Source organism: Gasterosteus aculeatus, chromosome 3 (genome assembly GCF_964276395.1).
Source record: "Gasterosteus aculeatus chromosome 3, fGasAcu3.hap1.1, whole genome shotgun sequence".
Taxonomy (NCBI): Eukaryota; Metazoa; Chordata; class Actinopteri; order Perciformes; family Gasterosteidae; genus Gasterosteus; species Gasterosteus aculeatus.
In genome coordinates this window covers 16,153,773-16,166,749 of record NC_135690.1, presented here as the reverse complement: position 1 = coordinate 16,166,749, position 12,977 = coordinate 16,153,773, and the positions used below count along the sequence as shown (strand labels likewise).

The window sequence follows — 12,977 nt, the reverse complement described above, 5'->3', positions numbered from 1 at the left end:
CTCTTGACATGACATTTTAAAAGCGTGGATGTTTCCGGGTTGTTTTTGCGCCAAACGAGTCCCCGGAATAAAGCAAGTGGAAGCACATTTCCCCCCCGCACACTTCAGCCCACATCTTCCTCTCGTCTGTGTCCATGTCTCTCCTCCGCCGGCCTCGTCCCACCTGCCAGGAAGCCATCCGTCTTTTGTTCTCCTCCCTCCTCCTCCCCATCACCTCCGCACGTCTCTGCATGTCTCCCGTCTACATCTGCGGCGGGAAGCCGTCCTCCTCCGCCTCTCATCCTTCTCTCTCTGATGCCGCTCCGCATACCGCCGGCATCTGCATCCCATTATCCGTCTCCTCGCCCTTCAGCCGCCGAGAGGCTGCTTCTCCTTCGATTCGCTCGTCTTCGCCTTCTTTTCTTTCCGTCTGACATTTCTACGTTTGATCGCATCCAATCGTATTATCTTATGTTCTTGAGCCATTAGGAGACAAAAGTTGGTGAGACGCTTCAGAACGGCAAGCGGGCAAAAATACCCCGTTATATTCTCTTATAGCTCATTTTGACCTGGTTTTATTTGAGCTTTTTGTCAGCCAGTGGAAATTTCCTTCCTGAAGTTTAAGGAAAAAGTCTTGATAGTTCATAAAATGCTTATGAATTTAATGTCTAGTTTCCCAAAAACCCAAATTTGTAATGTTTCTTTTTCACCGTCAACAAGCATCTTAAAGAAACAATTTTGGTGCCGGCTTCCTCCTCATCTCCCTTTTAGACTTTAGGCCACGTTTCAGCTCTACAGCTCCATTCTTCTCCTCTAAACTCTCCCTTCTCCCTTCTCCTTCCCTCCTTCCCTCCTTCCTCACCTGCGGGGAAGCCGTCCCAGATCTCCAGCCAGTCGTATCGGCAGAGGGCGCCCGGTGGCGGCGTGGTGTCCGGCTCCATGTCGAAGCTGTCGAACTCCACCACGATCTCGTACATCTTGGGGGCGAAGATCATGAAGGTGCAGTCCAGGTTGTTGGGGTACTTCTCGGGGAAGCCCGGCGTCTTGACGACGCCCCTGGGAGCCGTGAAGTTCCGGGAACATTCCGGACCTGCCGGGGAGAAGAGGAGATGGCGCTTGGTTAAGTGTCGTGACGCGCTGGCGGACTGAGGTGTTTGTGGCGCCGAAGACACTTTGTCTCATGCCGCCCGTCTTTGAACCATGAATCAGACTTTACTCTGTGTTGTGATTCTCATCAGCAGACTAACAGGCTGTGCTAATGACATAATATCATACATGAGTCAACACCATTCAGTTTTACAGCTACGATGTACTCTCGCTCTAGTACCTAATCTTATTATATCATATCTTCTCGATCTTTATAATCCAGTGTGTAACGCCATCAATCCCCGTGCCGCCCGGCTTCTTCTGAAAACTGCTATTTAAACAGCGTTTCACTTGCTTATCTACAAAAGAAACCCCCTCAACATGGCCTCTGCTGTTGTTCCTCACACTTTTATTCATGCATTTTGCACGTAACACCTTCTGGAGATAAAATCGTCAGCTGCGTCGTGTTTACACGTCCCTCTTTTTTTATGTTACATTGTTGTGCGCTCTCTCGGCTTTCGGATCTCTTTCCTGCAAAGGCGCCGTGTTCACTTCACGAGGTACGAGATATTGAGCAGATATTTGCTCTATTTATTTCCGCGCATACGCCATCAACGTACGGCGGGAGGACAGTTCCATGTTGCCATGGAGCTCACAGGTACAAAGGCCGTAGTTGCAATTTACAAATGTCTTTCACTTTTAACTGCAGAGCATCACGTGCTCCTCCGGGCCCGAAGACTAAAGCCGCGCTAATCCGCGACACCGAGGCCGCCCCCCCCCCCCCCCCCCAATCAAAGTGCAAGCGGAGCGGCAGCTGTCGCGCGGGGGCGTCGGCCTTTTGTACACAAGCTGTTTGTCTCGGCGCTGACAACCCGTCACCGCGGCGATGAAGGCGAAGAGGAGAGGAGGAATCTCCGCGTCGGGTCGCATCAGTCCACCGGCGGTTCGCTACTCTCCTGTCGCAGAGTGACATGAGGTCAGGAGACGGGTGGGAGGGGGGGGGGGGGGGGGTCGATCCCTGTGGGTGAAAGACGACACGAGGCGTGGACGAGGGTCAAGCATCCCTCGGAGGCACCGTGTGTCTGTGTGTGTGTTTCAGGGGGGGGGGTTCTTATGTCGCCAGGCCAGATGTGACCTGCGTGTTATCCGAGCACGAACGTAAACATGAATCCTCATTCGGGCGCACACACTCCAGTGGACCCCCTGCTGTGGACGCAGGTGGTGTCGTTAAAAGGGCGACATGATGAATGATGTGGAGGAGAGCTCAGCTGGCACACCACAGTGTGTGTGTGTGTGTGTGTGTGTGTGTGTGTGTGGAAGGTGCAGATGGGCTGAGAGATATCGAGGCTGCTGAACGTCCATCAAGGTCAAAAATAAATGAGATTTAAGGGCGAAAACGTACTTGAAGTTCATATAGAAAAATAAAAAAGTGAAAACCCTTTTCTTGCTGTAATGCGCTTCTCGCTAGGGTTAGCAGAATGCTAAGCTACATGTGTGTCGATAAAACGAGAGGGTTGATGCGAAGCTCGTTCCAGGTGGCTGAAGATGTGCTCGCTCAGCCGTCGCACGTGAGTGATATGAGCTCCGTGGTCTGCGGAGGGTGGAGTTCTGGTTATGAGAGGCGGAGAGAGCTTTTTAATCCATCCACCCATCCATCCATCCATCCATCTACCCTCAACTGCCGAGCGCGATCTCCAATGCCAGACGGAGCCAGTCGGCTGCGCGAGGGTTACGGCCTCTTGTGGTGTTTAAAAAAAAAAAAAACGTAATGACAGACGAGGAGCTAAAGAGCCAAAGATGAGTGATGCCACAGAAAGACACCAAGAGATGGAGAGAAACGTGTCAACAAACACCACCCAAAAACAACTGAACATTATCTCCTATTTAATGTCTATGGTTAAGATTCCGTTTGGTTTAGTCAACTAAAACCAGTTGGTGCTTCTTCATTTCTTCTCTAAGTTGTTTGACTGCAGCAGAATGTGATTTGAGAGAGGGAGAGGGAGGGAGGGAGAGAGAGAGAGAGAGAGGGAGAGAGAGAGAGAGAGAGAGAGAGAGAGAGGGAGGGAGGGAGAGAGAGAGAGAGAGAGGGAGAGAGAGAGAGAGAGAGAGAGAGGGAGGTTTGTTTGTAACAAGACTCCATTTAGCAGCTTCTTTCAACATGCAGCTTTGACTTTAATAGATTTTAAATGTGGTGAGAAAGGAGGCAGCCACATGGCAGGGGGATTACCTGAGTGAGCACCAGCGCTGTTTTTAACTTGTTAGAGGAGAGAGGACCCATATTGAGGCCAACACACACACACACACGCACACGCACACACACTTGTGTGCTGTCCTAGTTTCAAACCCCCTCTTCTGTGCCAGAGCATCCATCTCATCTACGGGTCACCCTGTTGCCTCCAAGGACAAACAGCCCATTAGCTAAATGAGCCTCGGGTCCCGTGCACCTGTCTTTTGCACACACGCACGCACACACACACACACGCACGCACACATGCATAAAGTAGATAAACGCACTGAATTGCGAAACAACAGACAGATATGCAGAGAGCAACACAAGGCATAACTGTTCAGTAAGAGCTCTTCTGCTCGCACCGCTCCCATCCTCAGAAAACTCCAAACATCTGTAAAGGATCCCGACTGCATCTCCCGCGGTTGAGTCGCCGTGCCAACATTCAGGACGGCGTTGTGCCATGAGGACACACACACAAACACACATTCACACGGCAACGTTATACCGCTGGAGAACGCTCTAATATAAATGTGATCTACGGCTTCAGAACGGCCACTAAATGGACCTTGAAGTCCGACTATGGATCCTTCTGTGGTTATGCTTCTTCCCCGACGGAGATGACCCAGGAGGTAATGCTAAGAGAAGGAGCCTCGACGCTTCCTCATCTCTCCTTAAATCATCGTGGAAGAGAGGAGGCCTTTAACCCTTAAACGATTCAGCATTTAAAGAATTTCAAAAGGACCAAGAGCGGGTTGCTTAAAGGGTTTGGTCACTCAAATTATATGGATCACAGTTCTAACTTGACTCTTTACTTTATATATAATTTGGGTTTTTATTCATCCTTGTCTTTATGATGTATGGCTGTATGTTGCGAGAGGAACCGACCCTTTGAATTCTACTTTCATTCCAAAAATGATGGTTCTTCCCTTTTTTAGTAAGCTCTTAAAACTTTCGCCACCATGATAGCTCTATTTCATAGGAAGAAAATATAAAATTGGATTTCTTTCTTGTGATTTAACTTTCTTTTCAGGTAAATGTCACATTGACCCCGACTGCTGTACAGACCCCAATCTGATTATTATATCAGCGACTGGAGCTCAACTATAAATCATCACACATCTTTGTGCAGGCTACATTTAAAAAGAAAAAAGAAAGAAAAATTCCACCTGGAAAATGTTCAGGACCAGCGATTCTTCTAAGCCGATACTCCGCTGACCTACTTTTAAAGATTTATTACACTCTCTAATAACATCCTGTCATTCGACTCCACTTTGCACCCTGGAATTAAAGTCGATACTAGCGTTTTTAAAAAGGTGAACCAGAAGTGGGGCCACGCTTTGTAGTGAAGAGGGAACAGACGTTAGAGCAGAACCTGGAGGAGCTTCTGGCAATACTCATATTACTGCCTCCTCTCCGTTTATACTTCCAACACGAGCCCTCCTGGGAATAGTTATTCCTGGATCCTGTGATTCTGTGAATGGTTATTGCCCTCAGGGCTGCAAACAACAACAAAAAAAAGGAGAAGAGGGATCTCACGTAATCGCACGTCCCCCTTGGTTTTTTTTGTTTTGTTTTAAAATTAGATTAATCTTCCGCCGCCGTCGGTGGAAGCTGAAGTGGTGACGGGAGACCCGCCGTTGGGAAGACACTCGAGTGAACCCAGGAGAGAGGAGCAGATACAAATGTAGGACACGGAAGGTTTCCTTCCCCGACAGGCCGGTGGTAGGTTCCGTGCTTCCGAAGCGCTGGTCCTCCAACGGCATTCTGGGTCTTTGAGTTCATGTACCTCTCAGGATCAAGGGGTGAGTGTACCAGAGGTTGAGCTCCGGCTGTTTGTACAACCTTGGACTTTCTTCTCTGAGAGGTTATGTTTGGATGTTTGAGCTCGGAGGGAACACACGCTAAATTCATGTGATGTGAAGAATCAATTCCAGAGTATTTAGCCTAAAAAAGTACTAACGCGTGTCTTGACATGCAGCTTTCTTGTATATGTTTGCAACCCTCGTTAGAATTACCTAATTAATTAAATAAATATAATAATATGTATTTATAAAAATATAAAACTCATTTTTTGTTTTCTACAAAAGTTCCGCAAAAAAGGTCTCCACAGGAAACTTGTGGTTTAAACTTGGGTAACTTTCAACCACAAGACTCCTTGGTTAGATTTAGACCAGAAGACTACTTGGTTAAGTTTAGACCAGAAGACTACTTAGTTAGGTTTAGACCAGAAGACTACTTAGTTAGGTTTAGACCAGAAGGCTACTTAGTTAGGTTAAGACCAGAAGACTCCTTGGTTAGGTTTAGACCAGAAGACTACTTGGTTAGGTTTAGACCAAAAGACTCCTTGGTTAGGTTTAGACCAGAAGACTCCTTGGTTAGGTTTAGACCAGAAGACTCCTTGGTTTGGTTTAGACCAGAAGGCTACTTAGTTAGGTTAAGACCAGAAGACTCCTTGGTTTGGTTTAGACCAGAAGGCTACTTAGTTAGGTTAAGACCAGACGACTACTTGGTTAGGTTTAGACCAGAAGGCTATCTAGTTAGGTTAAGACCAGAAGACTCCTTGGTTAGGTTTGGACCAGAAGGCTACTTAGTTAGGTTAAGACCAGAAGACTCCTTGGTTTGGTTTAGACCAGAAGGCTCCTTTACTACTTTACGACAATAATCGCCACTCAATCCAAAAAGCTGCAGAAAAAACCTGTAGAAACCTAAATTGATTTTAAATGGTTCTGCTCCGCACGAGGAGATTCATCCTGTCCAGCAGAGCGACAGCGCACCTGTCTTGAAGACTTCGTAGCGAACGGAGAATCCGGCCCCGTGCGTCTCGTAGTCGGAGAAGAACTTGATGAGCAACTCGCTGCCGCTGGAGATGATCGGCGACGGAGCGATCTTCCCGCAGAACTTCCCCAACATGGACGAGAGCTCGTCCCTGCCGTTATACACCTCCACGTAGTCGTACCTGGAGGAGAGAGGAGACACACGTTTAGGTGTCTATATCATTGCCCATCTTTGAGGTTTGATGAAAGTTTGAGGCTATATTTCAGCAAAATGCACTTGAGAAATACTGAAAAATAACAATTTGTGTTTTATCCACCTAAATAAAAGGAAAGTGCGTCCAAACAACCACAACGAAAACCATCCAGCCAACAGCACCATGATGATGCATCCAACCAGGCGACATAAGGCACTAAAAAGCACATTTTAAGGAGATTCCCCAACAGAACATCTTTCCTGCTCTTTGCAGATGACTTCACGCCATGTTGACAACATTAGAACCGAGTCACGTGACTGTAAAGCGCCACGAGAAGAAGCACGAAGGCCGACGTTGTCGGACACTAAACGTCGGGGCCGATGTGTCTCACACACTTGCGACAGAATGCGACCTTCTTATCTTCTGAGCCGTCTGTTTCCCCCTCACGCTGCAGGACGTGTTCGGACGCGGCGGGTCACACATGTATCAGACATGTTAGGACGTCTCTCACGGACACTCTGTGCCGCTGAGATCCCCCCCCCACCCTCCTCGACCGTCCCGGTGGAGGAAGTTGGTGACGCCTGGAACGTCTCCTGTCTAGAAGAAGTCGTCGGATTGCGGTTTTGAAATGTTTTGTTGGCATTTTGACACCACGTTACTCACGTCTGACATTCTCTCTGTTTGGACAGTTTCTTTGCCAGACGCTATGAAAGCACTTTGTGACTTTTATCAGCACCACACAAATAAATCATATCGTGAAGAACATATATATCATGTGATATGACAACTCTCCTCCTCTTCCAGCCAGCTGTGGAAACAACGCTGCCTGTTGAAGTACGCAGAGCCCGGACCCGGAGAGACAAATCCATACCAGCTTCGGGGTCAACGTGTCGAAGTTGACCTCTGACCCTCCCTAACAGGAGAACAGAGAGCGTATTGCAAAGTAAGCCGGGGCAAAGTATCAAAATCCTACTTGAGCAGCGGGGCGGCTTGCCGATCGGCAGTAAAAGCTCTCAGGTAACAATGCGTGGAATGTTTCCCGACAGAAACACACACATCTAAAAAAAACAACGCGGCGCTCAGACGTCCCGTCCTGCGGGACTTCAGCTCCTCAAAGAGTCTCGTCACGAGTTTTTTCCCTGGAAATGTCTCGCGGACGTCTTCTATCTGTCTGCCAGACATTTGGCAAAGATGCAGAATTGTAAGCTGGACGCTGACAGGAAACAGAGGTGACAAGCAGCGCTTTGGATGATGTTGGCGTCACACCACAAAAGGCCAAAGAGACAGACTTAAAGAACACAAAAGGAATATTTAGCAGCATTCCCGCCAGTAAGGTTGCTGTTGATGGCGGCTAATCGTCATTCTGGGGGGGGGCAAGTCTCCTTCCACTCGCAACGTAGCAGCAGATCCGACAGCTCAGGGCACAAACGCTGTGTTTGATGTTTAAATGGAGGTTTTCTCTGAGCGGGAGGTGTAAATAATCTGTTCCCGTTTCATCTGCCCGTCTCCGGCTGCGATTTTCCCGCTCGGTCTCCTTCTTCTCCGTGTGGTGAGAGATGAGCTTTGGCGTTCCCACAGCGAGGTCTCAGAGCCGACGGGGATGTTTAGGTGATGGCATTTTTATTTATAGCATGAACCCCCCCCCCCCGTGTCTCATCTTAAGAGCCATAGGGGAGCGAGTGTGTGTGAGTGTGTGTGTGTGTGTGTGTGTGTGTGTGTGTGTGTGTCTGTCGGCCCGAGACCGACCCGCTAAATGAAGAGAGGCCTGTGTCTTCACACCCTGGTGGAGTCCCCTGCAGCCTCCTCTCCATCTCCTCTCAACACTCATTAACCACACCGGCTTGCACCCCCTCCCAGCGCAGCTGTCCGCAGCCAATGCCTTGCTCAAGGGCGAAACAATCGCCGTTCCATCTGAGGGCCCCCTCCCCCGCCCCTCCCCCAACCACCGACTGCAGATGTTTCGGGGGAACACTTGATGCCGTTAAACTGGAAACACAGAGTGCACGGGGGGGCTGGACGTCAGAGCTAACGAGCAAGCAGCAGCAGCAGGAGGAGGAGCCGGCAAAGGTCAACGGGAGACGTACAAAGTCACAGCTGCTTCCGGAGGATTCTTGGTTAAGACGGAAATCTGAAAGAAAAAGACGTCCGTACGCCCCGGGGTGATACGCAGCAGAGTGATGAATTCACGAAGCTGTCAGATTCGGGAAGCTCTGATGAACGGGAGGACCAGAAGGATGTTCAGTTTCCCGCGGTTACGGAGGCGGAAGCTGGCGTCACATTTAAAACGACTCACTCAAATCTCAAGGAATCGCAACACACCGGGCTCACGCTGCTGTTTAAAACAGGACAATCGTCCACTTCGAGGGTGAGATTCATGAATCCAAACGTGTTGAGCAGGGTGGGTAAGTGCAAAGCTAACGGACCAGAGCAGTGTCAGAACACGGGAACGTGGAAGATCGGCTCCTGAAATAAATGCGCTGCAGACGGAGGAGGGGAGTTTTTCCCTGCATTCCTTCCTCGCTGAGCTTCAAGGAGACGCCCTCAGCCCGCTCCGGTCCGGTCCGACCCGGCGGCTTGTTTACATGCTGGCGGTGCTGTGATGTGCTGCACCCCCTCCCCGAGGGTGTGTATTTCCATTTCAGGGGTATATAAGTAGCGTCAATCCAGAAATGTGGCAACAGCAGTTTAAGGTGACCTTTGTAACCATTGTTTCTGTCTTAATAACCAGAACCGGGAGGCTTTTTGACTCTTTAGCGCACGCGCTGCGTTACATCACAATCACACAATTAACGATACAATCTTTATATTACATCAAATAAGTAAATAGCGTCGTTAGTGAGCTACTGCGACATCTCACTTAGCTTCTGAAAAGCTTTCAAAAGGTCAGCATGTTCCGGGGGGTCAGAATGTCATTTTGACGTTCCTCGGGTTCTGCACGAATCGTCATTCATTGATCAGCTGTCAAAGAGCTTCGAAGACAACAGTCGCTTCATCCTCTCAAGCTGAGCCGGACCCGTCGTTCTGAGCTCTGCTGCTCAGACTGCAGATGGCACATCTGAAATTTGACTGCTCAATGTGCGTATCTGTGTGTGTGTGTGTGTGTGTGTGTGTGTGTGTGTGTGTGTGTGTTGCATCCGTGCGTCAGTGCAGAAAACACACTACGACGCCACCTGCCATCACACACACCAGTCCATCACCCCCCCGCGTGTCACCTCCCCCGTACTGACCGAATAATCTTCTCCCTCTGGCTGTGTTACTCACACACACACACACACACACACACACGATTTCCTGTTTCCACAAATATTTGCGTATCTACTCACTGATGATTCATAAACTTGTGGCTCCATTCACTCCAACTCGGACTCAAGAAACGGGAGAGTCGTGTACACATTTGTCAAAAGGTCTTTGCTCTTTGTGTAACGTTTGCCTTCATAATAACCAACAAGTAAATAGTGGAGAATCTGACAGGTTGCCTTTTTCCACAATGAATGCGAATGAGGAGTATTTGTCTCCTAATATCTGTCTGCTAATCCGGCAGACCGGAGTGTGACACTGGGGTCGGCTTCCAACGTGCGCTTGGGTTGAGCCAACAGAAACATTGTTGCTTTGAATACATTGTTTCTTGTGCACAAAGTCACTGCTGCAGTATTTAACCCCCCCCCCCCCACAGAGAAGCAAGAAGGAAGATATATGTGGAAGTGGCTTTAAGAGGATTTAGCAAAAGCGACAGGAAATGTTGACGGGGTAGAAAGGAATTTGCTGTCAGCAAACACATTCACAAAGCATTTAAGAGAATAACAGTTTTCACATTGTATCATTTTGATGTTTCTTTGGTTTTGTGAATCCCAATGAAGCCACGAAGAAGCCATCACTGGTCTCCTAAAACTAATCCTGAAAGCAATCCTGAACCCTTTGTGAAAAACAGTCCTCACTCTCAACACCACAACAATGGTCGTAAGTACTACACACACACACACACACACACACACACACACACACACACACACACACACACACACACACTCACACACACACACACACACTCATTAATGGCTGCAGAGCTGCTCATCAGAGCCACGAGCATTTGCTCATACACACAAGTACACACACTCACTTGCACTTGTTCCATTAAGCCACACACTCTAATGGATGTTTATTGGAGGAAACCACAAGAAGAACCTTCATTAACTGATGCATTATTTGGTAAACCAAGAATATACAGAACACGTCCAGAAATTAAAATGTTTCCAAGCAAATCCTATTAAAACGACACAAATTGGTCGGAGCCGCCGCAGTGTGAACGTCGTCATCCTTCACCTCGGCCGCGCAGACACACAAAGCCACGGATGCACAACCCTGCTGGGAAATTAAAACAGAGACGAGGAGGAGGAATCTATCCTCATTCAGGAGACGAGAAGGAGACCCTCCTCCCTCCCTCCCTCCCTCCTTCCCTCCCTCTTTCTTCTTACAACTGTTTAGGAAACCCGGAGAGGCGGGAAACTTTTGGTGGAAAGTCAAGGAGAAGGAAGGCCAAAGTCTCTCCGAGGCTCCAGGAGCTGCAGCTGTGTGTGTGTGTGTGTGTGTGTGTGTGTGTGTGTGTGTGTGTGTGTGTGTGTGTGTGTGTGACGTTGTTTTTTCGGTGAGAAAGAAGACGGTGGAGGCAAAAGGCCACACGTCTCCGGAAAAAGGCCCTTTGTCAAGCGACACTCGATCCGCACCTCTCCGGAGCGCGGCAATAAACACTCCGTCACCTCCACCTCACTCGGACACGCGTGGGCCCTCGGCGGTCCCCCCCCAAAAAAAGAACATGTGACACAAATTAGCCGGCGGTGTTCAGACACACCAGTGGAAAAGCCCTGCAGAGAATCGCTCCGGACGGAGGAAAGATGAAGAGCCCGAAGAAAAAGCCTCCATTTAAGAGAATGTGCCTGCTGGTGTTTGAGAAATAAACCCAGTTGAAAGAGGAGGAGCGCGTTTGCCAAATGAGCTTTTCACTCACGAAAAACCCCCAAAACAGAACGAGTCTTCTGTTCTTTGTGGATTTCTGATGTTGGCGCTCCAGGCTAACGCATTAGCATCACAGAGGAAGCACTAACAAGTTCTTACTGCCGCAGACATATTGTAGCGTCGTGTTAAGAGTTGAAATGAAATAATCACATTGAATTCTGTGCCACGTAAAGATGAGCGTTAATCTTTTGTTTCATTGTTTCAATTGTAAATGATTGCACTTGTTACACTTAAACGGCCTTAAATCCGAGGGCTCTCGTACAGACGTTTTTGCTCGCGCTGCGCTACCATTTGCTAAAGGATTTAAACGTGTGGAACAGCAGAGCAGACGATGTTCCCCTGACACGTGGATGGCTTCGCCCTTCAACGCTCCACTCGCACACCCATTTGCGTCCTTTCCTTCAGTCAGCACTCCGAGCGGCGTTTGGGTCATCGGACTGAACGCGTCCGCGTACGAGCGCTTCATTTGTGCGTGTTTGTGTGCGTGTGCGCCTCCCACACAGTTCGGTTCATCATCTGCCCACAAGATGTGTGTGTGTATCTTCTGCATACACGTCTCAATGGGAGGTCACCCTGGGGCGTTTTTTTTTTAAGCCAGACAGACACAACGCATTCCTCAACAGGCTGAGAAAGAAAAAGACTTTATTGTCCGCGCCGCTAACGAACGGCCATTCCTGCTCCGACGGGGGCGATTTGCCCGTCGCGCTTATTTAAAAAAGCAGGACAAAGCCTCCCGGGGGCCGACTCATCCTCCCCGGGGAAGTCCAGGACTCCGTTTGGCCTCCTGACCGACCTCTGACCCCCCCCCCCGTATCCGGGCGGCGAACTGTCCAAAGCGTGACATTGACTTTTTACAGGCTTTTTTTCTCGCGTACAAAAGGTTAAGTCTATTTGGGGGATTCCTAGAATTCTTGATTCAGACAGGGCACGTCTGCATGAAGCCATCTCAGCGTTATTAGACACTCAGTTTGCTACCAAGTGGAAGGAAAACGTGTTGCTCAAACAGAGAAAGTAAGTCAAGGCTTGTTAGTAAATCGATCGTTCTTTTCCATCAGTCTATGAGAGCAAAAATGAAAGCAAAGCCGTATTGAATTCCTGTGATGGAATAAATTTAGAGGCATCTTAATCTTAAGTCCATCCTAAACCATTTTCACACTTGAGCCAATTGGACAGGTTTTTTTTGACTGGAGGCTGTTTTCCCCGAGAGCTTCACTGAGGTGTGAAAGATGCTGCAGCTCCAAAAGAGAGAAAAAAAAAAAGGTCCAGAGCAGATTCAGTCAAAAGAAATGTGTGAAAAGCAACTTCACAGACTTGTGCTTGAACAACATCACGGGTGTCGCTCGCCGATCGGCTTTGGGTACAAACAGTTTAAAAAGTCTGAAAACCCGATTATCCTAAGAACGCACGACATTCCAAGTCCACATCTGGTTAACATCTGCGTAGCTGTGAATTTCCACTTTGAAGATGCTGCTGCATTAGGACCAGCGTAGCCGCATGCATGGAGGCATTACCGATTCCTCTTATGCGGGATCAGGCCCGAGTGACCTATTATGTAAAACGTACCGATGAAGCCTGAGCCTGAAAACACGGGAGAACACGGCGATTTAAAACCAGCCGCGTCCGACCTTCGGCAGGTCACACGGGAAGCCTGCGCCGGGTCGGATGAGCCCCCCGAATGGACGAACAGCCGACCCTGCAACGCGC

General features: G+C 48.9%; 1 protein-coding gene across 2 annotated transcripts in view; it reads right to left on the bottom strand.

The window, feature by feature from the left end:
• Positions 1 to 12,977, bottom strand: part of LOC120816082 (neuropilin-1a) — a 49,040-nt gene that overhangs the window by 27,126 nt on the left and 8,937 nt on the right. For both annotated transcript variants that reach the window (XM_040171397.2, XM_040171398.2), the window contains exons 3-4: positions 6,070 to 6,251; positions 842 to 1,069 (exon numbers count right to left, since the gene is read on the bottom strand). In XM_040171397.2, coding sequence (XP_040027331.2) covers positions 842 to 1,069; positions 6,070 to 6,251 — 410 coding nt within the window. The remainder of the gene's footprint in view (positions 1 to 841; positions 1,070 to 6,069; positions 6,252 to 12,977) is intronic.